The sequence below is a fragment of the Pieris napi genome, chromosome 22 (assembly GCF_905475465.1).
Source record: "Pieris napi chromosome 22, ilPieNapi1.2, whole genome shotgun sequence".
Lineage (NCBI taxonomy): Eukaryota > Metazoa > Arthropoda > Insecta > Lepidoptera > Pieridae > Pieris > Pieris napi.
Window position 1 is genome coordinate 7652200 of NC_062255.1, and position 24011 is coordinate 7676210.

Genomic DNA, 24011 nt, shown 5'->3' on the forward strand with positions numbered 1-24011 from the left:
GGTTGTAGCGCCACTGATTTATTTATTTTTGTAGCAGAACAACACATCTAAACTTATCATAGTGTGTGTAATTTGTTAATACTGTACATTAGCGGTAAATCGGCCCACTCTTTGTAAAATCAATGCTACAATGAAACAATGCCGACATTCACATGGCTTTATTTCACTCAACTGCCGATCCTATTAAAAAAGAACTGTAAGGCTTTAATTAATAATGCACATTTTCATTTGGAAACTAATTAAGGAAAAATGTTCAGTATCTATTTGAAGCTTATATTCCACGAAAAGGCAACATCCAATTTCAAAAGCTTTTAATTTTACTAGGATTTTTTCCAATGAATGAGGATTTACCACCACTATGTGTCCTACCGATGTACTTTCGAACCAATTCGACTTAGGGACTCAGGAAAAGAGCGTACCAATTAATAAAAGGCCGGTAGTGTACCTGCGAGTCCTCTGACAATACCTCTGACGAGTGTATGTGCGGCGGTATCAATAAAAAAACGTAATTTACAAGGGTCAGCGCTCTATATATATAAAATTCTCGTGTCACAATGTTCGTTCCCATACTCCTCCGAAACGGCTCGACCAATCCTTATGAATTTTGTTTATGCATATTTAGTAAGTTTGAGAATTGGCTACTATATATCTATCTTTCAAACCCCTAAGTGATAAGGGCTGTCCACCCCAAATTTTATTTTTTAGACATTTTTTTTTGTTTTAATTTTTTTATGATAGAGTATACAAAAATACATACAACCCTTAACTTTCATCTACCCTCCCTAAACCACTATTTTTTATTTGTTAGTTAAGATCTTGAACTCTGAGGTTTATATACAGAAAAATCACAGAAAAACCTAAAAAGTTTTCATTCCGGAAAACCGAACAGTCTCAAGGGTAGCATAGCAAAATGTTCCATGTTGGTATATACTAAAAAGGTAGGCTAAGTAAAATCACATTAAGGAGAAACGAAGTTCGCGGGGGCAGCTAGTAATTAGTATCCTTTTATAATAAATCTCTCCAAAGACTTATACATATTTTATTCTCATTTCAGGCAATACTGCTTCTGACAACGGTGATCGCCGTGATAGCCCTATCATCGAGTAGCATAGTGAAATCGCCAAGTAACGATGGCACATTCGAACTCTTGATACTTCACAACAATGACATGCACGCTCGCTTTGAGCAGACTTCACAGTTGAGTGGAGCCTGTACTACTGCTGATAGAGATGCTGGGAAGTGCTATGGAGGGTTCCCTAGGGTTGCCCATGTGTTAGTATATATCTACATTTAGTTTCATCAATATAAAACAATCTACATTGCTAGATAATTGCTAGATGCAAGCATATTTTAACAAAGGACGCCAATTTAATTATAGCCATTAATTTATTTTTATCAATGATTCTTTATCGAAGATATATCTAAATAGATTCTATATATCTATTCTATCTATATAAATAAATAGATTTTTTCTAAGAGATAAATAGATTACATCTGTGAACTTTAATTAAAAACTCAGCCAGCAGATGTTTTTGTAATTTCACGATAGTGAAAAAATATCGTGAACTCATGAAATATAAAATATCTTATGAAAACTGTATGTTTTAATAGTATAGGGTTTAAAAACTATAATATAAATATTGAACTACGCGGTCCTCGTTTCGATTCCCGAAACAACAATTCTGGTAGATAGGTATTGATGTAAATGTTGATTATAAATAGATACGCGTTTAAAGTATGCGCACATTGACATACATCTAATATGGTAATAACATCGCAAACCGCAAAATTAACAAGTCTATTAACTGCTTTTTATAAGCTTTGACGTGTTGCTGAAGACAAATATTAAAAATCACTATATTACACTATTTGAACTGGTCTAATATCTAATATATATTTTAGTAGAGGTTTATTACAAATATAGAAATCTATTTATAAGATAGTCTAGTACTTTAAGAATAATATTTGAGACTAATTATGTTCCCTATGTCTTCTTCAGTTGCTCTCTTCATTCCTGAATGTCGTGTTAGTGGCGGCGCACAATTTCCTCCACTTTCCCTTGTACTAGCCTACTACACTAGCACTACACAAGCCTCTGCTCCTGGGTGATGGTAAGGCCTGTAAGGGTCTTTACTTGATATGTCCAGCTAGTAAAGGCCTATATGGGCCTTCATAGCTGGCTCTCGTTTCTGAATATTACATTAAAATATGAGGGTAGTTTCATTCATTCACAAATAGATTTTCTTGTTAGTACCTATTGCTTATACGGCATACGTTTGCTTTGATTAAACATTAAATAAGGTTATTTCCAATTCTTTAGGATTTCACCCACGAATATATTATTCCAGTGTGAAAGAGGCTCGTAAGGCTGCTGAATCTGGTGAAGGTCCACCTGTCCTGTACCTCAATGCTGGAGACACTTACACAGGCACCGCCTGGTTTACCATTTACAAGTGGAAGATAGCCGCTGAGTTCCTTAATGCTTTGCAACCTGACGCTGTTGTAAGTATATGTCCACAGATTATATATCTGTCTTTATTATTTTGTTCTGTTTTGAGCAAGACGTAATGACGTCGGTGAGTCGTGTCCAATGCTTGAATAGATTTTGTTAAAACGCGGATATATTGTGATTTTTCTATTTGGTTACTTGTTTGTGTATGTCCGATTTAGCGGGACCAAGCAGCTGGATTTCAAACAAAAACTCTACATTACTTAAACATTTTATACATCGTAAATTACACCATAATACATAACAAAAGAGACAACATTACTGTAGCTCAAAAGATTAGAAATCTAATTATAACAACTTATGCAGAATGTAATCATATAAATGTTTTGTTAGAAATGAAAGGGTAATAATAGATGTTAGTAGAGTATTTGTATATTGCACCCTTGAGTGTGCAAATAATAATTGAAATAAAAGAAATAACACACGTCCTCACACTATGATGTCCACACATTTTTTTGGATAATCATACTTTTTTAAATATAAAATAACTAAGACACGTCATAACATAATGTACATTTCTATATTTTTTTTAAACAAGTCGTATATGACATATTATGTATTTTATAAACAGTAGGGTGTATATTTTTTCGTTATACAATTACATAATATGAATTCATCATTCATAAAAAAATCAATTCATTACTACTTTCGGTTTGTATTACAACATATTGTCATAAATATATGTTACCCAGGGATCATGTAGCATTCTAATGATATGTACAATTTGAAACCGGTCCAGTAGGTAGTGTTTGAGTTTATTCATTACAAAAAATGTTAGTTAGGAAGTAAAGTTTATATGTAAACATCATACCATACATAAAGAAGATTTATTTTTCAACTAATTAATATGAAATAAGGACATAAATTGCAGATAAGAAAATATAGGATAGATATAAAATTCTTAAAATGTAAAGTTTAAAACAAAATTTGTTGAACGCTCTAATCTCAGAAATTACTGGATTACATTATTATTTTTGGGTTGTATAATCCGTATAACGAAAAGCTACAGGCTATACCATGTTACGGCCGACATACCGTGATTGAATTCGCGTTCAATTAATATTTTCACACAGGATTCTCTTTTAAAATATGTTCACGAAAATTTACGCGTTTGCGAGACACATGAATATCGTAAATATTATTATATTACTATTATTTATTTTCGTAAATGGCTGCACGACGATGATTAACTGTGCAAAAATTAGCCTGGTACAAACGGTTGATTTTTGTTTTATCAACGCATTCGCGTCGTTATGGCGGGCTGTCACACCGGAGAAGTATGGCATGACACTGTCGCCTCTTATGTTTTTATGGACTATCGGAAAATACTAGAATTTTTGTGGAACATATCGTTTAAAAGTCGTAAATAATACGACGAGTTCGACTAACGCCCACGCGTTTGGGCCGCCGGTACCAGCGCTATGACCATCAAAATTCTTTTTTCAAATTTCGTAATAATAATTACTAACTATTTTGTGTCACTATCTTCCGGCCTATCGCTCAAGTTCAAACTATTTGCTAAGCCCTGTGGCTAAGATGTAGGATGGAATTGTGGTTGCTTTGTGGAGGCGTAAGCTGTGACGTGCTTCTTGTGTTGTCATGTTTACGTAAACAGTGCTACAGGGCCAAGATATTTAGGAAATTTGATTTGTCGTTCCATTTTCAAATCAAATAAGTTCTAGCAAGTAGTTGGAATTACAAATCAATTACGGTATCAATCAATTTTATATTTTAAATCAACTAGATACACAACTAATTAGTAGTTTTTGTCAAAGATAAAATTAAATTTAGCGTTACTTTGATAGTCATGGGCGACCAAGCGTGTATTTTGAATTTGCGTCATTCAGTGTAGGATAAGACCTGATACACTCTTATGATTTCCATTAAATTAGTAAATATCGATTGTGATTGGTTTTATATAATACATAATAATTTCAATTAAAATAGTATGATGCAGCGATACCCTGGATCCGAAGTTGACCTAAACGGAGCGTTGGTTTAAATAATATGATTAAATATATTGATGATGTTATCAAGTATAAATTAGCAATGTTAGGAAAACAATTTTATTATGTAACTTTAAACTAAATTAATATCAAGAGTTATGTTCTAGATGTGTCATATCACATTTCTGAGACAGATTTTCCAAGTAATTTACATAACAAACAGTAGTTAAACAATGTTTTATATAATGAAGTGTTTGTTGTTATATATTCTTGACGTTATCAGTATACTAGTTGTCTGGTATTTCTGTTTTAAATTAAGTGTATAAATTAACTTTGATTAATTAATATTAATTCGAAGTTTTTCTAAGTGTCTGCAGGTTTACTTAGTATAAGGCTAATTCGAAATAAGATTTTGATATATATATATGTAACTAGTAATATATAGAGTACCTACCGAAAGTTTTTTACGCCGGCTTTTTCTCTCGGCCTACACCCTCTGTCTTCTTTGCCGATGAGTAGGGATGCCTACAAATTCAAATTTAATGACGTGGAATAAGTGATACCTGTATCTTATGTTCCATAATAAACATTTTTTTTTTATAATAGATATAAAAGAAACCTTTACTTGACAAACAATTATTTGCAGTCAAAGAGGCTAGTAGTAGTAGAGAGGGTAGGGTTTTATATACATCTAGGTTTTACGAAAGAGCATTTTTCTTTGAAATTACGTAATTTGGATCACGGGCCTATCTCCTTTCTTTTAATTGACCATGCTGTCAAGTGTTGAGAGCAGTGTTGGCCTAGTGGCTTCAGCGTGCAACTCTCATACTGAGGTTGTAAGTTCGATCCCAGCACCAATGGATTTTCTTGCTATGTGCGCATTTAACATTTAACAATTTTATATTTTCAATCAACTAGATAGACAACTAATTAGTGGTGTTTGTCAAAGATAAAATTAAATTTAGCATTACTTTGATAGTCATGGGCGACCAAGCGTGCATTTTGAATTTGCGTCATTCAGTTTAGGATAAGACCTGATACACGCTTATGACTTGCATTAAATTAGTAAATATCGATCTTAGGGATCTTAGGGATGAGAGTCATCCCTAAGGTTGTAGGTTTGAACCCCGGCTGTGACCAATGGATTTTCTTTCAAAGTGCGCATTTAACATTTGCTCCAACGGTGAAGAAAAACATCGTGAGGAAATCGACATGTCTTTTACCCAAAAAGTCGACGGCGTGTCAGGCACTGAAGGCTGATCACCTACTTGCATATTGGATTGAAAAAAATTCATAAAACAGATTCAAAAATCTGAGGCCCAGACCTATTAAAGCTGTAGCGCCACTGATTATTATTATTTATACTGTCAAGTATTAGTCTTCTGTGCCTATCAATACGAAATAATTATTCAAGCCGGGCAGTTCCCACATCACGTCACATCAGCAACAACACCACAATCAATATTTACTAACCATAAAGGCTGTTTAAAAAAAGGCGAATTACATTTATAAAAGCCTTAATCCTAAAGTCGCAACTTAACAAAGTAAGATGTGGATTTTGACATACGCAACTCATACTCAGCGCTAGTCTCCACTCTGAATCTTAATTTTAGATCACGTTCTTATTAAAATCACTACAAGGAATTTGCGTTCGTACGTATAAGGTTCACTTAAGTTTGGGCAAAGGAGTTTTTTTTTTTTAAAGACAATTCACACCAATTGACCTAGTCCCATGCTAAGCTGGTGAAGCTTGTGTTATGGGTACTAGGCAACGGATATACATACATATTATAGATAGATATACATATAAATACATATTTAAACACCCAAGACCTGAGCACAACACCAAATGCTCATCACATCGATGTTCGTCTCAGCCGGTGATCGAACCCGGGACCCATGGATTCGCAGTCAGGGGTACTAACCACTAGACCAATGAGTCGTCAAGTTTTGATGTGCAAACCGGCATCGAACCATGTATCATGTGTATCCCAAATTATTAGCTGAAAACGCCACTCGTACATTCACATCAAAACGAATCGCGAAACACAAAGGCTGGTTAAATCAATCACCAAATGAAATGACATTTTCAGTGAAAATTTTCTATCGGACGCGGCTCGGTTGAGCTATATATACTCTCGTACATACGTCCTTATGTATTGAAAATCAATAACTACTCTAATTGTTGTATGCGTTACACAATGTGAAATGACAGTATAAACAAGCATGTGTATGAAGATCGAAATCGTATTAGGTGATTTGGTTGAGACTGCTTGGTAACGATGGATATGTCTAACTGTCTTAAGCAACGTAAATACTTTAGGTAATTTGAAAGTTATTTTTATTTTATTTTCGTTTTAATACGTCTATTATTTACTTTCATTAGAATGTACATTATTTAAAGACATCTATTAGGTATGAGGGTGTGCAATTGTTTAACCGGTTGCCGTCTAAGGTTCGTAACATTAGCGTGATTGATCAGTTCAAAAGGGCATTAAAGATACACATCAGAATGGGCCCATTAGACTAAAATTGGGCTAGCTGATGGCGACGTGTATCTCCTTCGTATATACTTAATATTAAATTTCTCATGTAAATAAAAAATAATTTTTGTAATGAGAAATAAAGTTCTTTAAACATTATGTACACTAATTTAATATAAACTAAACTCTAAATCTTCAATAGTTATATCACCTATCAAGGAAGAATGATAATAAAGATGTAAGTTCCATTTATTTTTTTACTTAGACATTAACTAACAAAATATTCCAAGCGTTTCCACTAACACAATACACTAAAAATAATAAATTCCTAAACTAACTATACTAAAGTGGTGAAGGTTTTCTGCTTGCTTCTTAATGTGGTTTCTGGTGGATTGAGGGCTACTTTTTTTATTTTAACATGTAGTAAACTAACCTATATCTTACTTTTATTAGTGTTACGTAAATAACATATATAATTTTTCTTTCAGTCTCTCGGAAACAACGAATTCGATACGGACAAGATAAGCCTCTCTCCTCTAATGCAAAGCTTAAACACCGTTGTTATTGCTTCAAATGTAATCGTAAACACTCCTGAAGCCAACGAAAAAATTAAAAAATCTGTAGTACTGAATATAAACAAAATTCTCGTCGGTATTGTTGGCTATCTGACCCCCTCCTCTTCCATTTTAGACAGCGCTGGCAACATTGAATATATCGACGAAGTTCTTGCCCTTATAGAAGAAGTGGCTAATTTAAAAAAACAAAACGTTGACATAATTATTGCCTTGGGACACTCTTCACAAAAAGATTTAGATGTAGCAAGAGAAGTAGAAGGAGTCGATTTAGTCATAGCAGGCAATCAAAATATTTTTTACACCAATGGTACGACACAAAAGAGCGGAAAGGATGACCCACAGAACATTGTGATAATAACACAGAAATCTGGAAAACGCGTACCAGTAATAAAAGCATATGACTATTCTAAATACTTAGGAAAGATTGCCGCTAAATTTGATCGTAATGGAGAATTACTTAATGTTGATGCCAATTACATTGTACTTGATAATTCAATTCCACAAGATCTTGAAGCTGAACGTATGGTAGAAACACTAAGAACTAGTTTAAAGTCTAGTTCAGAAATTGTAGGTAATACAGCAGTTGTTTTAGATGCTTCCACTTGTAAGAAAGAAGAATGTAATTTTGGCAATTTAGTGACAGATTCTGTTATACTTCATTACTCAGTTAATTATCAAGCTGATTGGAGATGGACAGATGCTCCAATGGCTATAATTCATGGAGGTGCTTTAAATGGTAAGATCGCACCCGCTCAGAGGCCAGGTAATATCACTAGAAATGATTTGCTGTCAGCTCTCCCTGCGACAAACAACTTAGTAGTAGTTCATACGCATGGAAAAAATATAAAGGAGGCTCTCGAACATTCAGTCTCGAGTTATACAACTTCGGGATCAGACAGATTCCTTCAATTCTCCGGTATACGAGTTACATACAATTTTGATAACGAACCTGGCTCTAGGGTTGTTAATGTATTGGTTCGCTGTTGTAGATGTGAGGTTCCCGCATTTAATGCAATTCGAGATACAACGGATTACAAAATTATAATGCCATCCTCTCTAGCTAACGGCGAATTTGGTTATTCAATGTTCGAAAACTCGTCAAAGACAAATCTCGATTATGATGAAGTACACTGTGTATCGGAATTTCTTAAACTAAGAAATCCTGTATATCCAGAAATAGCAGATCGTATTACGCTTCTAAACACTGATTCTGTGCCGGGGTCTGCTCACGCAATTAAGGCAACAACATTCCTTCTAGTCGCCATTATACTAAACAATTTAATTGCCTAATTATGTTATATTTAAAAATATTTATATATATATATGTTTAACTCTCAAATGTCTTTCTTTTACTTTCTCTCAGGTAATACCAACTCGTTATTATACTTTAGATAATAATGCTGAATTATTTTTATTTCAAAAATAAAACAATATTATAACATTTTCTATTAATAACTAATATTTCCGCTATAATTTCTATACTATGCATGGGTTTAATTATATTAATTTAAATAAATTATCTATGCATGTATGCCTTACACAACAAATAGCTTCAATGTAAAAAACTGATAGGTAATAATGTTTAATTTGGTGCATATACTTTTTGTTGCAGTCGCTGGGAAATCACGAATTCGATAATGGAATAAACGGCTTAGCACCATTTATTGCAAACTTATCCTGCCCTAACCTTGCTACTAATCTGATTCTGGATGACGAACCGATTTTAAAAGCAGAAGTTAATTTAAGGAACTCGGTTGTATTTGATATTAACGGAATTAAAGTTGCGGTTATTGGTTATTTAACGCCTGACACAAAATTCTTAGCTGTAAGAAATAATGTAACCTATATAGAAGAGGTAATTGCTATAAGAGCAGAAGTCAAAAGACTTCGGAATGAAGGAGTACAAATTTTCATTGCTTTAGGACATTCAGGTTTTTTAAAAGATTTAGAAATAGCTAAAGAAGTCGAGGATATCGATTTGGTTATCGGTGGACATACAAATACTTTTCTCTGGAACGGTCCTACTCCTGATATCGAAAAGGCACAAGGTCCTTATCCAATGATTGTCAAACAAGATTCCGGAAGAAATGTTCCTGTAGTACAAGCTTATGCTTACACAAAATATATAGGATACTTGCACCTTACATTCGATATGCAAGGAGAAATCAAATCAATTGGAGAAACTAATCCAATTTTGTTAAATAGTAGCATTCCGGAAAATATTGAACTTCTAGCGATTGTTAACAAATATCGCGATTCAATACTAAAACTTACGAATGTGATAGTTGGTAGCACCTCAGTTTTTCTAGATGGCCAATCATGCCGTTTAAGGGAGTGTAATTTAGGTAATATGATTACAGATGCAATGGTGCAGAAATATGCCTCCGAGTATACAGGACCCGGTTGGACAGATACACCTATTGCTATTATTCAAGGAGGCGGTATTCGAGCTTCTATTAATCATGTTAATAAAATAAGTGATATAACGTGGGGTGACTTGCTCACAGTTATGCCCTTTGATGATCAAGTTGTCAAAGTCACATTACATGGTACAGACCTTCGTAAAATGTTAGAACACTCTGTGGCCGCATACAATACCATACGTGCTCCTGGACAATTTCTGCAAATTTCTGGAATGCAAATAGAATACGATTTTCGTAGAAGCCCTGGAAATAGAGTATCAAGGGCTCTAACATTATGTGGAGACTGTGAAATACCAGTTTATTCACCTCTCAATGACACGAGATCTTATAATGTACTTATAAATGGATTTTTGTCTATGGGTGGCGATGGGTATACGATATTTATTGGCAAACCAATTGTTTATTTGAAATTTAACGATTTGGGAGCTACTTCTGAATACGTAAACAAAACAAGTCCTGTGTATCCTGCAATTGAAGGCCGCATTATTATTTATAACGAGAATGCTTTAAGTTTGGGACATACTCATTATTTATCAGTATTTATCGTATTCATATCGGTTATAGTATCTAAGCTAATAATTTAGGGTTCCCAAGAACGTACGTGAATAAGTTTATGTTTGTTAAAATATTCATTCTTTATTTATAACCAATAAACGTGAATAAATATCACGGAAACTTAAAACATTAGATTAAAATGTGATAAAAGCAAATGATATGAAATATCAAACTGTGATTTTTTAATAGCTTTAGCTATTTTATTTAGCTTTAATAAACAATTTGTAGTAAAATACTTTATACGTAGTTCAATCAGTTGCAATTGACTTTCGTTATTATTTTGTTATACGGATGACGTAATTATATGAATTAAATGGATCAAAACATTCATGAACTTTTATTGTTAATACATAACTAGAAATAAACGGCACAACACACACAATCTATACTATGCATGTTGCTTCTGTATGCACCCTAATGAATTGTAATTGTTGTAGTTAACACATAACAAAACATTTATTAGCAATATTAAAAAAAACTAATATTGGGATGCCCCAGAAATATATTGTCTTTTGTTACAGTCCCTCGGAAACCACGAGTTTGATCAGGGAGTCAGTGGCCTGACACCGTTCATCGAAAATTTGAAATCACCAGTATTAGCCGCTAACTTAATACTAACCAAAGTTCCAGAGCTAGAAAAAGAAGTCAATTTAAGAAACTCCATTGTTTTTAATATATCTGGGACTCCTATCGGAGTTATAGGATACCTCACACCCGAAACAAAACATTTAGTTTTACCAAATGATGTGGAGTATATTGAAGAAGTTACAGCTCTTCAAAGAGAGGTGAAAATCTTGCAAGAAGACGGTGTGAAAATAATAATAGCTTTAGGACATTCAGGATATTTAAAGGATTTAGAAATAGCAAAGAAAGTAGACGGGCTTAGCTTAGTTATAGGCGGTCATACAAATACATTTCTTTGGAATGGAACAAGTCCAGACTCTGAGACAATTATCGGGCCATATCCAACTTACGTTACTCAGACCTCTGGAAAACAAGTGCCGGTGGTGCAAGCATATGCCTACACAAAATATTTGGGAAAACTGCATATGGTTTTCAACTCTAAAGGAGAGCTTTTGAAAGCAGACGGAAATCCAATACTATTAGATAATTCTATACCGCAAGACCCGGAGGTATTAAATATTATAAATCAATACAAAGAAAAAGTTTTAAATTATACAGAAGAAGTTATTGGTAACACGTCAGTAGTTTTAGATGGCTTAAGTTGCCAACACACAGAATGTAATCTCGGTAATTTGATCGCCGACGCAATGGTATACACGTACGCTATGGAATATAATGGAGAACACTGGACGGATGCACCAATCGCTGTCATTCAAGGTGGAGGAATACGATCTTCTATTTCTGTTACGAAAATTCCAACCACCATTACGAAGGGAGACCTAATAGCAGTATTGCCATTTGAAGGAATTTTGGTAGTTGTAACAATGACTGGCACCATATTAAAACAAATGCTTGAACATGCAATTGCAAATCTAAGTGATTTGGATCCTCCTGGAGAATTCCTGCAAGTATCTGGTTTAAAGGTTACGTATAATGTAGATAAGCCAATAGGCTCAAAAGTTATAAACATAATGGCAAGATGTTGGAATTGTTCGATACCTTTATACTCAGATGTCACTGAAAACGAAGAATACAATGTTATAATGCCTAATTTTATTTTTAACGGCGGTGATGGTTATGGTATGTTCACAGGTTTACCAGTACAATCATTAACTTATGGCGAATTTGATGCTACAAGTTTATATATTAAACAGCACAGCCCAGTTCGGCCCGAAATTGAAGGGCGAGTAATTCTGAGAAAAAGTTCAGCAACAGATGGTTCTCACATATTAAGACCAACTATAATTTATATTGCAATTGTAATAACAACAACATTGCATATTTTATGAGGATGATAAGAATTAGTGATAATTTTTTTGTCAAAATAACCCCCAATACATCAGTATTAAGTAACAGTAATAAGCTAATGAAAAAAATGCCATAATATTTGTATTCATTTAAGAAAATATATTGTTATTTATAAAATAAAAATGTTATTAAGTACTGGCTTTTCATTTCCATAAATATTTAAAAAACATTCAAAACATGATTATGCTTTACTCAAAACACCTTTAGTAAAGTTAGTAAATGTTTTCTTCCAGTCGCTGGGAAATCACGAATTTGATGAAGCTGTGGCTGGATTGGTACCGTTCATTAAAAACTTAACATCGCCCGTTTTAGCTGCAAACTTACTGTTAGATAATGTGCCAGAACTAAAAGAAGAAACTAATTTATATAAATCTATTATACTGAATAAAAAAGGCGTCAATATTGGTATTGTTGGATATCTTACGCCAGAAACAAAGTTTCTAGCACCAAAAACTAAAGTTGATTATGAAGATGAAATACCGTCAGTACGAAGGGAAGTTAAGAAATTAAAACAAAACGGAATTGATATTATTATCGCTTTGGGGCACTCTGGCTTTATCAAAGACTTGGAAATAGCTACTGAAGTTGAAGATATTGATCTAGTAATAGGTGGACACTCGAATACGTTTTTATCAAATGTTAATACCACAGAAATTCCTGAATTTGTACAAGGTCCATACCCAACAATGGTTATGCAAAAATCAGGGAGAAAGGTGCTTGTGGTGCAAGCATACGCTTACACAAAATATATGGGTAGTTTGTTTTTAAAATTTAATGCGAATGGAGATATTATAGACTTCGATGGCAAACCCATTCTATTGAACGAAGGAATTCCACAAGATCCTGAAGTTTTACAGATAGTCGACAAATATCATACTGATATTGATCGCATTAATAATGAAATTGTAGGAACCTCCATGGCGTTCTTACAAGGAGACACTTGCAGATTGTATGAGTGCAACTTAGGAGATTTTATCTGTGATACTATGCTAAATTATACAAAAAGGCATTATATGGAATTTTCACAAGTAAATATTGCAATAGTTCAAGGAGGAAGAATCAGAACGTCTCTAGATCAACCTAAGAAACCCTACAATCTCACAAGAGGAGATTGGATAACCGTAATACCGTTTTCAGATACACTTTGTATTGTTAAAATGAATGGAAGCGTATTGTTGGAAGCACTAGAACATTCCGTTGACTTATGGAGAAAAATTGATACACCAGGACAATTTTTACAAATGTCTGGAATGGAAGTCACCTATGATTTAGAAAAAATACCGGGTCATAGAGTTATTTATGCAAAAGCTATGTGTATTGGATGTAGTAAATTAATAGATGTACGTAATGATTTAAAATACAATATTCTTATGTCAGCATTTTTAGCTGATGGCGGAGACGGCTATTCTATGTTCGAGAATTTGGAGAAAGAATTTGTTTCCTTCAATGAAATTACTTGCGTTTTGGATTACTTGGGTATTTACAACCCTATAAATCCACAAGTAGATAAACGCATAACAATATTAAATGAAGATAAGGTTCAAGATTTTGTAAATGATGTATCCATAATTGACAAATTCTCTCCATCGAGTGGGAAGGCAATTTATCTAGACTCTTTATCAATTGTAATGTTATTTGTTAGGGTTACTATGTTTCTATTTTAAAGAAGTGAAACTTAGGCAAAAATAGATAAATTTAAACAATTTCTAGGACTACAAATGCGTAAAATGAAACATGACACTTTCATATATTATTATTTAATACAATTGAGTAATTTTTAGTAAGTAACGATATAACAATGATTTATCACTCTTATTGTATTATAAGCTCAAAAACTGTAAACCTACTTGTGAGGAAGGATGACTCCCAAAGTATTTATCTCCTGTCCCGCCGTTGTCTAGATTACAGCTGTTATTAGATTATAGACTAAACATACGTAGATACCTAAACTTTATGTCGCAGATGGCGTTAGTTTGGTTTACTGTTTTAGCTCTACTGGTTACAAGTGTACGTAACCTCGCAAAGTACATGATTTTTAAATACTCAATTTAAACTGATATCTGTGTAAAATATTGAAACAAAATCTATATTAAGTTTACATTGTGAAAAGTTAACATTCGTAAAACGAAATATAAATACATTGTGACTTAAGTTTTATAACATTTTACTTGTCTCTGGTTCAATTCTCAATACATCTCTTGATCACCTCCTACTGCTTAGTTTCTAAACCTAACCAAATAATCGTCTCCATATAATTTAGTTATTAGTAAGTTTTATTTAAAAAATAATTATAGTATTTCTCAACTTAATAAAAGTAATAGATTAAATAAATCCAAAGTTAAAAGTTATTTAAGCTAGGAGAAAAGTTATAATGTAGTTTCTATTAAACGATAATAATTAGCATCAACCTCTTTTTATTGACTAGCGCAATCTATCGCTTGAGTGTGCAATATCACTCAAGCGATAGATCCAACCTATGGGGTAACGTATTAGAAAAAGTGTTATTTAGAGTTATCTGTATAAAACATGGTTTTTAAATTTAAATAAAAAAATATTGTATATATGAAAATATTCATTAATTAAAAAAAAACTATAATTAATAATATTGATTTTATATGTCAGTCATGTGACACAAATTGGTTACGATTAGTCGAATCGACGATGACGTAACATGCCAGTAAATAGTTTGTCTTCGCCTGTTAAATCTTAATACTATCTTGGAGAATGATAATTAACACGTTAAAACTTGACATTTGTTAACGTGTTTACAGGCATGATACGTCATAGTGACTGTTGCGCTTGCGACACCATATTGCATAAGGAAGCGTTTTGGCGGGTTGTTAAAATAATTAATGTTTAATTTACATTTATAATGCCAAAACTTAACAGAATAAAAAAAACTATAATTTAAAGCTTCCATAGTCACTGATGAATAATCTCAAATGTTTCTTAAAATCTTGCTAATATAAATAGCTCATTCGAAATAGTTCTGTTGGTACCTAGGCGTTTAAACGGGTATTTGGTTTAAACTCTTAGAAGTGTACCATGGACCACGTAACTTCATATGATCATAAACTAATTTTAGCGCCGTATTGTGAGATATGTTTATTATTATCACTTAAATAATTGAAAGAAAATTTTAAATTATGCTTTTTTAATTACTAACATTTATAATTTTTATCTCAAATCAAATTTTGGGTATAGTAGAAATAAGTTTAACTGTAAAAATTTATTGATTATATCACTTACATTTAAATTATATGTCAGTATTATTTAAGAAATATAATATACTCTTTCAGTGATTTGTTACTTTAAAAAAAATTACAATTATAAAAGTATTAATAATTTTAGTAAAATCTTATCTGTGTAACAAATATTTATAATATTGGATAAACTTAAATCAAAATATATTTTAATTAGAACCATGTAACAAAGACAAAGTTAAATGAAAATCAAAAATATTGAGTCATAAATATTAGAATGGTTTCAATGTCCAATCCACCTTCTGGTTATAACCATACAAAACCAAGCCTTGCAATATAAATAGACATTGTTTAAGTGCTTCCTGACAGTCACATAACTCAGTACTGGGTGCAAAACTGTCTAACTCTTCACACAAAGCACAAATTTTATGATAGAATTTTCTTACAGTATCCATATCACCATTTTGTAACCTATCTATTATGTTTGTTGTTAACCATTTGTTCTTATTTCTTAAGATTTTGTTTGGAATCCTCTTTCGATGCATAAGTAATTGAAAATATGTGGGCCAAAGGTTGACACAAGCTTCACACATGCAAGTAAACTTGTATTGGAACCTCAGAGTTGTTTGTCGTTCCATACAGTCCTCTAATCCATGATGGAACCTATAAATTGATAAGGTGTTTGTTTCATTTAGTTTGTATTGACTCTATTTTAAAGGTTCTACAAATGTTTAATTGTGTTACATAGAATGAACTTAACTTACTATTGTAACCCTTTTGGGCGTCAAAATTTATTTAAGGAAAACTCTAAACAAATAAAGTGATATAAAAAATTATGAATCTAAGTGTGAATAATATCTATACAATATGTCTTTGTTACACAATTTTTTCAAAAACATCTCAAAAATTCTCATATCATAAAAATTCATCTCATCTCATAAAAAATTGTATCATTTATGAATTTGTAAGTTTTAATTGTATTTAAATATTATATATTAAAAAGGTTATTGTTATATAATTTTTTTTTACTCACCCATAATTATCAAATATCTGCATCCCTTTCTTAATTGGTCTCAGAGCAAACAATTTCATTTTGCTTGTACCATGTTTTGTGAATCTTACAACATTTGGTGCACATGAATGGTTAAATAGGCTGTGGAACGCATATGCGCCACTACTTACATTTATTTCTGATACATATTTCCCTTCACCATTATCGGTAGTCACTGTAAGACCATGCATATTTGTTGGAACTGTCATAATATGAAGTAACAGTAAGCCCGCCACACATTGGCAAATTTCATTTTTTTCCTCATCACTATCAGCATTTAATAAATCTGTTTTATCCAACAAAAATTTTAAAAACACAGCTGCGGTCACTGATTTCTGAAAAATGTCTGATACAGATCTCTTATCAAAATTAGTAGCCAGTGTATGTATTGATGTATAGTATTTGGAATCATAAATCCATTTGTCCCCAACTTTTACATGTCCATGGAATTCAGTACCTACATTTGATTCAGCGTCTTCAATTATTTTATATAGGCTTTTCCAATCGTCATGTTCACTCCTAGCTTTTATTACAATGCGTAAAGCCAGTAATTCAAGCTTTGTGAAGCTCATATCTAATAGTGTAGGCATTAATGGGCATTCAACATAATGATATTCTTTCCATGAATTATTTCTGCATTCTTCACTACAATATAAAGCAAAACAGCAATCTTTACATGGAATAAGATTTATTTGTGTGGAAAGACAATGATTGCATGCAAACAACATCTGGTCTCGTGATATAATCTGAGTGTATGGCTGTTCTTCAACCAATATTTCACCAACTTTTATATCTTGTTGTGCTACAACATGTCTTCCCATTTCCTTAGAAGAAACAACTTTGAGTTTTAAATTTGCCCCTACATATTGTTCACTTTTTAGGCCTTTAAATGACAAAATATCTTGAATTTCTGGATCTTCTTCTTCCTTTTTAATCTTACATAAGGCTTCAATACATAACTCTTTTCTTTTAATTAATTTATCCTTAATTTGTTCAGAATATTTATATGAAAAACAAAGATCAATGTCTCGTAAACAACCCTCATACTTACTTAATTCAAAAAATACTGCAGATCTATTAGATAAAGCTAAACAAAAACTTATAGAATCAGATGGGGCATACATTAAAGACAAGTTATAATACTGCCAAGCTTTATATAGATCTTTTTTTGTATAGGACTGGTTGCCCAGGTTACGATAGTGAGTGGATGCATTTTCATCTTTACTTACTTCTAAAGTATTTGGAAAGAAATTATAATCATCAAAGATCTTGTACACAAACAGAACTCTATCGTTATTGTTATCCTTTTTCCTCAGTTCCTGAGACATATTTTCAATTTTACCATCTGTAGTTAGTTTTTTGATAATACTCTCGTATACCGTATCAATAATCATCTTGGAAGATGTCTCACTTTGCGACGCCTTTAATTGTGATCAATCTGGGCTGTGAAATGGTATACGTTATTGAACAAAGATTAAAGATGCAAAAAATACCATTGAGTAAATCGGAAAAAGGTAAGAATCGAATTCAATTTCAGAGTAAAAGAAAGGCGGCTGTATTTAGTCATATGTAATTCATTCTAGTTAATTATTTTCAGTGTTAACAGAAATAGTTACGGTTCTACTACACCCGAAGCTAATGGAAGATCTATTTTTACCTCAACCGATAGCACCGCACGCAGTAATTAAACAATTAATATCAGATATTTCTGCTTCTTCTATTATGAAACTGGATGACTATTCTACCAACAAATTATGGGATTTAATAACAATGATATTTAAATGGCAAATATCGGTCGGAACAAATCAAAATATTTTTGACATTACCCGGCGACATCTATCTGGTATTGCAGCACTTATGCCGATGACTTTCCCTAAAAATATATTTAAAGAGGCAAATGACAACTTTGATACGCTAATAAGGAAACTTTCCGATGATGATTATAAAAGTTTAAGTAACACAATAACACTTTGGTTTACTGAATATCACTCGAAAATATCCGTTTTATTAAGGTTAGGACTTCAGAATAGAGATGGATCTATCAAATTGCCTGCTATGATAAATATAAAGTTCCTAAAGAATCTTGGTGAAAACATTTATAAACACGATAAAAAAACCTATATTGATGACTATGAAGTTACTTGCTGCGATGATAATGAAATCAACTGTCTATTAGCTCCAATAGAATCAGTTTCACCAAAAAAAATTCAAGGCTCTTTCAACAACGCGGAGATCAATGGATCTCTTTTAAATAACATCGAAATAAGTCACGTTAATGTATTTAACAATGATCTTAATTTTATACCAACTGTTCCGAGATCTACAAATGAAGATCTTCTTGAAATGTTAAAGAATGAAGCCTAAACGAGTGCAAAATTTATTAAGTGGTAACATTCTTGTTTTAAACGATTTAATTTTCTTTGGTCGGGGAATTCCAAAACATTTTTTATGTCAAATTTTCTAAGAAATACTTAATTGTATAAATGTATATTAAATTATGAATGGTCAATGAATGTTACAATTCTGTAACAACATACAATTTACTCAAGTTAGCTTTTGTTGCATTATGAATCTCTAACAGAACTTCGTCACTTCCGGCAAAAGGGATGTTTTGTGCTGTTATGCCTAATTTACATACCTATATTTCAATACTCTTACCTTTTACTATCCCAATCCAAAGCAAGTCCTCAAGTCCTCAGTCAAATAATGCAGTCTTTGCAGATTGTGAAACTCAATCAGATGTTAGTGCTTTGGGATTCCACAATTAGATAATTTCCATAAAAAGCCCAGACATTAAACAAAAAGTGACTCGGAGAACGAATGATGAAACGGGTTATTTCAATTTAAATATTCCATTATAAAAACGACATAAATCTAAAGTTACCAAATATAATAGTCTTTTTGTATGTTGATTATAAGAAATTCTAATTCAAACTTTTTCTGACCATAATAACGTTTTCTAAAAATAATTTACCCTAGCCATCTTTAAATCCAGTACAAAGAGGAAAGTTTTCAAATGCACTCTCTAACTTCTGCGCATTGAAAAAACATTGTCATTACTAAATAAAACATGTCTTTTATTAAAAAAATATGTATTTTAAAGTAAGAAATCTTTGTTATTTACAAAACAAGCTTGTTATATTTACAGTCAAAGGCATATTGATAAAATTATAGTAAAAAGAAATGAAAAACCTCTCGGATTAAGTTAGTTTACTAATTGCATTTAATTGTTAGTTTTAACTCCTGAACATAAAATTTGAGTAAAAACTTGCAGTGAAACAAATACAGTAATGTGTTTTTCATTCCCAACTACTTACAGGTCTAACATATTTTAACAATTTTAATGTTATAGAAGGTTGGCTTTCCGTAGAGGGCGTCCATAAATTATGTGAGGTGTTTAAGGGGGGGAGGGGGTCCAGTCAACTCTCATTTTATCTTATTTTGGAGAGGGGGGGGGGTCTCGGCAAATATCACGCAATTTTTTTTTAGGAAAACGGTTGACCCTAAAGGCCATCTCTGCAACTTTACTCTGTACTTTTGAGCACTTCGAGCTCAAATGTACGAATTCTGTGTTATTTTGAGTTCTCCGAGCTCAAAGAGCGTTCTTACGCGTTTACGTAAGAAACCCACATTTTGAAAAATCTCACGTGAGATTAGTGGTTGGGGAAGGGGGTTGAATAAAATCTCACGACATCTCACCAGGGAAGGAGGGACAGAAAATTTAAAAAAAAACACCTCACGTAATTTATGTAAACCCCCTTATCCATTGTTTGACTAGTTTATTGATTAAATTTTACAACAAAATGCAGGAAGCAATAATTATCAAGTGCCAAAAAATTTAATCTTTACTGAAAAATTGGGTTTATCAACTAACATCACATCACATATTATGTCAAATAAATTAGAAAACTAAACTGGACAAACAAATTCCAAGCTTATTTAAAAATACTACATACTCAATACTAGAAATAAAAAACAACAGCCATAAACAATTTTAATGTATCAAGTAATATCTTTGTTGCAAATTTTAAAAAAATATTTTCAATACGTTCAACTTTGTTCAAATTTGGCTCCACAATCCCTACACTATTGATCACAACAAAAACAACCAATTTAAAATTATTGTACTATTCTAAAACAGTACTTTTTTCCCTACACACAAAATACAAAATGTTATACAAAAGAACAAAAGCTGTACGGTTTAAATTTTCTGAGAAGTTCGTCAAATTGTTTTTAATTACTTGGGGTAATAAACTACCATCCTATTCCTGGTTCCAAAAGCAATAAAGATTAACACCATTTGTACTACTGCAAGGGATGTAGCTGGTTCTTAATTATTTTCATGACAATACGGATGATCAAAACATAAAACATATGAAACATCTCATAATCACACTGGACAATGTCCACCTTCCACCTTCAAATAGTAAATTCCTTTACCAAAAGTTTTAGTTAAGACTAGATGACTTACGAAACTCTTTCCAATATCACAACACACTTTCATGCTGATTTGTCACATATTTACCAAAACCTTCACTCCACTATACTTTTTCACAACACTTCACTAGAGTCACTATATAAAAGACGGTCTTAATGGTGAAAAACTAGTATCTGGTAGTACACTAGCATCTCCATATACTGGATTGGCAGGTCCATTGGAGGCGTAGGGACTCCTTGACCATGTACGAGTCCTAAGTGTCGGAGTTTCAGGCAATACTGTTGGTACTGGCTCAGTGGGAAGCCGTATTGGAGCTTTGCTTTGTAGCTTTGATTGCACTGAAAATAAATGGTACAATTAGATATTATGTATTTCTTTTTGACACAAGGTAGTTGATTATTTTTTAATAAATAACTAGGAGACCGGCCAAGCGTTGCTGTGGCTAAGGTTTTTATTATATTACATAGTAGTAAACTATTCAAGGGAATCGGTAGGGGAACACCAGTCATGGGGACCACCATGCTGTTCGTGGTTATGCCATTAAATTGTAGCTTATTAAACATTGATACTTTCAACACAGCGCCATCTGTTAGAATTGTGACTATCAAATAATAAACAAATAATTTGCAATAAAATAATATTGCAGCTATAAATTAAGATGTAAGCTATCCTATCTTTTAAGTAGGATCAAACTGCACACGGTGTGCAAATTTAATTTAAAATCGGTTAAGTAGTTTAGGAGTCCAACGCGGACAAACAACGTGACACGTGATTTATATATCTTAAGATAATCAAAGAAACTAGGTATACCATAAAAAAATTACTATACTCTATATTTAGATTTCCCTTTTTATATAGATATCACGTTGCATTGAAATAAAAAAGCTCTTAGCTACAGCTTTGAACTACAAACGTGTTATAAAAAACTTACCATATATATATCCAACTCCAATAGCAGCACATGTCAAAATTGTAGGAATATATGGGCTCAGAAGCGAAAACAAGGCACCGAGTAATGTGCCACAGCCTATATCACATTCCCTTTCGACCTCTACTCTTAGTTCTTGAGAGGTTAATCGTGATACAATAGTGACAAATCCAATACCGCACACCTCACTTTCACTTTTCACTGTCACTATCACTTCACTATCTTTTACACTTGGCTCTAGTTTCAACCCAGGCGATGTTGTCATTTTGATTTGTTTCATTGCTCGTGGGTGACCATGAATTGTGAAGTGGGTTGGTGGGTTCAGAAGAGACACTTTGGTTTCCGATACATGAATTGGAGGTAATAGAAGAACTTTGGTACAGGTTCGGAATATACCCCATTCTGCACATAGATCCACCTCCAATGCTTGTGTGAGTTTTATGGCGGGGATAACTGAACAACCCAGTTGACCTGAAAAGTAATTAAGTACAGTAAGCCCCCTAATAACACGGTACTCTAATAAGCCATTCTACTATTACGCGATTTCAGTCCCACATATAACGCGGAGATTTCACACGTTATATTTTTGTACGCACTTATTTCGTTCATAACATAGTTTTTTCTTAATATTATATTTATATCCCTTTAAATCATTTTTATATAACTCGTTATATGAGGTAACACAAGCGCGTTATGCAAGAATACTCCTACAACGCGGAACCAATCAACCATGTTATAGGGTAATACAGTGAGTATCTGTGTTGTATGGAACTCCACAAAAAAATTGAAGCATCCACTTATATAAACAACAAATAGTAATTATTAATTTTCGAAATAATTTTTGTTGTCTTCCTCCATTGTGCAGGATCAATAGAGGTACAACGCTATATAGAGATTACACTAATTATATTCCGAGAAGCGAAAACACCTGTCACTATGGGAGCGTTCAAGTATTACGTCACGCAATATTTGGAGATTATTGGACCCTACCCCCATGTAACGCGCCGTAACATTTTTCTGTACCCAATAGTAAAACGTTTCGTGACCACCCAGTGACTCTTTATACCTAAAAGTAACCATTATTGGTGTAAGGAACTGGAAAGTCGTAAATAATATTAACAATAACTCGTTAGGGGGCGTCCATAAATTACGTGAGGTGTTTAAGGGGGGAGGGGGTCGAGTCAAATCTCATTTAATCTTACGTTGGAGAGAGGGGGGGGTCTCGGCAAATATCACGCAATTTTTTTCCTTTTGAAAAAAAAATAATAGGAAGACGGTTGACCCTAAAGGCCATCTCTGCAACTTCCCGCTAACTCCATACCTAGACGCTCAACATTTCACTTATTTTGTTTTAGTCGTAAATAAAAGCACGAAGCAATTTTTTTCTTTTTTCAATAACAATCCAACGCGTTTACGTAAGAAACCCACATTTTGACAAATCTCACGTGAGATTGGAGGATGGGGGAGGGGGTTGAATAAAATCTCACGACATCTCACCAGGGGGGGAGGGAGGTACAAAAAATTAAAAAAAAAACACCTCACGTAATTTATGGACGCCCCCTTATTAATAATATTTTACAAAAGGAAAAATCCCCCCCCCCTCCCAAAATTCGTTACGTAATACTTGAACGTATATAATATGTTGGTAAAATTAATTACCATTAACAATATCCAAGACTGGTTGAGCTGTATGCGGAGCTTTGGTTCTACATGTAAAGGGCAGTTGCACCTCAACACCTATAACCGCATATTTCTGTTCTTCAGTGCACAGCAATGGCCCCGTGCCGAGATCAGCATCGATGCTTAGAGGTATGAGAGAAGATGGCCACTCGCCTGGGAGGAACTCCATCTAACAAAAACATTTATTTTTTAGATATATACTTATAATGTAAACCCTGAACGCAAAACTTCGATGCAATTCTTTTTACAAATAACATATTGTTAGCGGACTGACGTCATCTTGAAGCA

At 33.0% G+C, this 24011-nt stretch overlaps 4 protein-coding genes across 7 annotated transcripts in view; 2 read left to right on the forward strand and 2 right to left on the reverse strand.

Annotated features, from left to right (window-relative positions):
* LOC125061005 (protein 5NUC-like) overlaps positions 1 to 14821 on the forward strand; it is a 28585-nt gene extending 13764 nt beyond the window's left edge. The window contains exons 2-4 of one of the 4 annotated variants that reach the window (XM_047666140.1): positions 1055 to 1272; positions 2349 to 2502; positions 12657 to 14821. In XM_047666140.1, coding sequence (XP_047522096.1) covers positions 1055 to 1272; positions 2349 to 2502; positions 12657 to 14087 — 1803 coding nt within the window. In that variant the 3' untranslated portion in view covers positions 14088 to 14821. Of the gene's footprint in view, positions 1 to 1054; positions 1273 to 2348; positions 2503 to 7426; positions 8891 to 9125; positions 10820 to 11012; positions 12557 to 12656 lie in introns of those variants that run through there. The other 3 variants (XM_047666142.1, XM_047666141.1, XM_047666145.1) reach the window with 3 other exon arrangements.
* On the reverse strand, positions 14165 to 18071 carry LOC125061006 (SET and MYND domain-containing protein 4-like). The gene is made up of 2 exons (XM_047666146.1): positions 16660 to 18071; positions 14165 to 16289 (listed from the first exon to the last, which is right to left on the reverse strand). The coding sequence occupies exons 1-2, from the start codon at positions 18069 to 18071 to the stop codon at positions 15899 to 15901; spliced, it is 1803 nt and encodes a 600-aa protein (XP_047522102.1). The 3' UTR covers positions 14165 to 15898.
* An 8-nt stretch (positions 18072 to 18079) lies between these two features.
* On the forward strand, positions 18080 to 20116 carry LOC125061007 (protein OSCP1). Its single transcript, XM_047666147.1, has 2 exons — positions 18080 to 18191; positions 18275 to 20116. Exons 1-2 carry the CDS (start codon positions 18080 to 18082, stop codon positions 19039 to 19041), a joined length of 879 nt encoding a protein of 292 aa, XP_047522103.1. The 3' UTR covers positions 19042 to 20116.
* Positions 20117 to 20710: 594 nt separating this feature from the next.
* Positions 20711 to 24011, reverse strand: part of LOC125061004 (nuclear pore membrane glycoprotein 210) — a 29182-nt gene continuing 25881 nt past the window's right edge. The window contains exons 26-28 of the mRNA XM_047666139.1: positions 23703 to 23892; positions 22047 to 22514; positions 20711 to 21453 (exon numbers count right to left, since the gene is read on the reverse strand). Coding sequence (XP_047522095.1) covers positions 21251 to 21453; positions 22047 to 22514; positions 23703 to 23892 — 861 coding nt within the window. The 3' untranslated portion in view covers positions 20711 to 21250. The remainder of the gene's footprint in view (positions 21454 to 22046; positions 22515 to 23702; positions 23893 to 24011) is intronic.

Excerpts from the sequence above, each read along its gene's own strand:
- LOC125061006 (XM_047666146.1), bottom strand. The coding sequence starts at position 18,071 with ATGATTATTGATACGGTATACGAGAGTATTATCAAAAAACTAACTACA. Across the intron at positions 16,290-16,659 it reads CAGATATTTGATAATTATGG|GTTCCATCATGGATTAGAGG; the intron begins GTGAGTAAAAAA and ends ATCAATTTATAG.
- LOC125061007 (XM_047666147.1), top strand. The coding sequence starts at position 18,080 with ATGTCTCACTTTGCGACGCCTTTAATTGTGATCAATCTGGGCTGTGAA. Across the intron at positions 18,192-18,274 it reads ATTGAGTAAATCGGAAAAAG|TGTTAACAGAAATAGTTACG; the intron begins GTAAGAATCGAA and ends AATTATTTTCAG.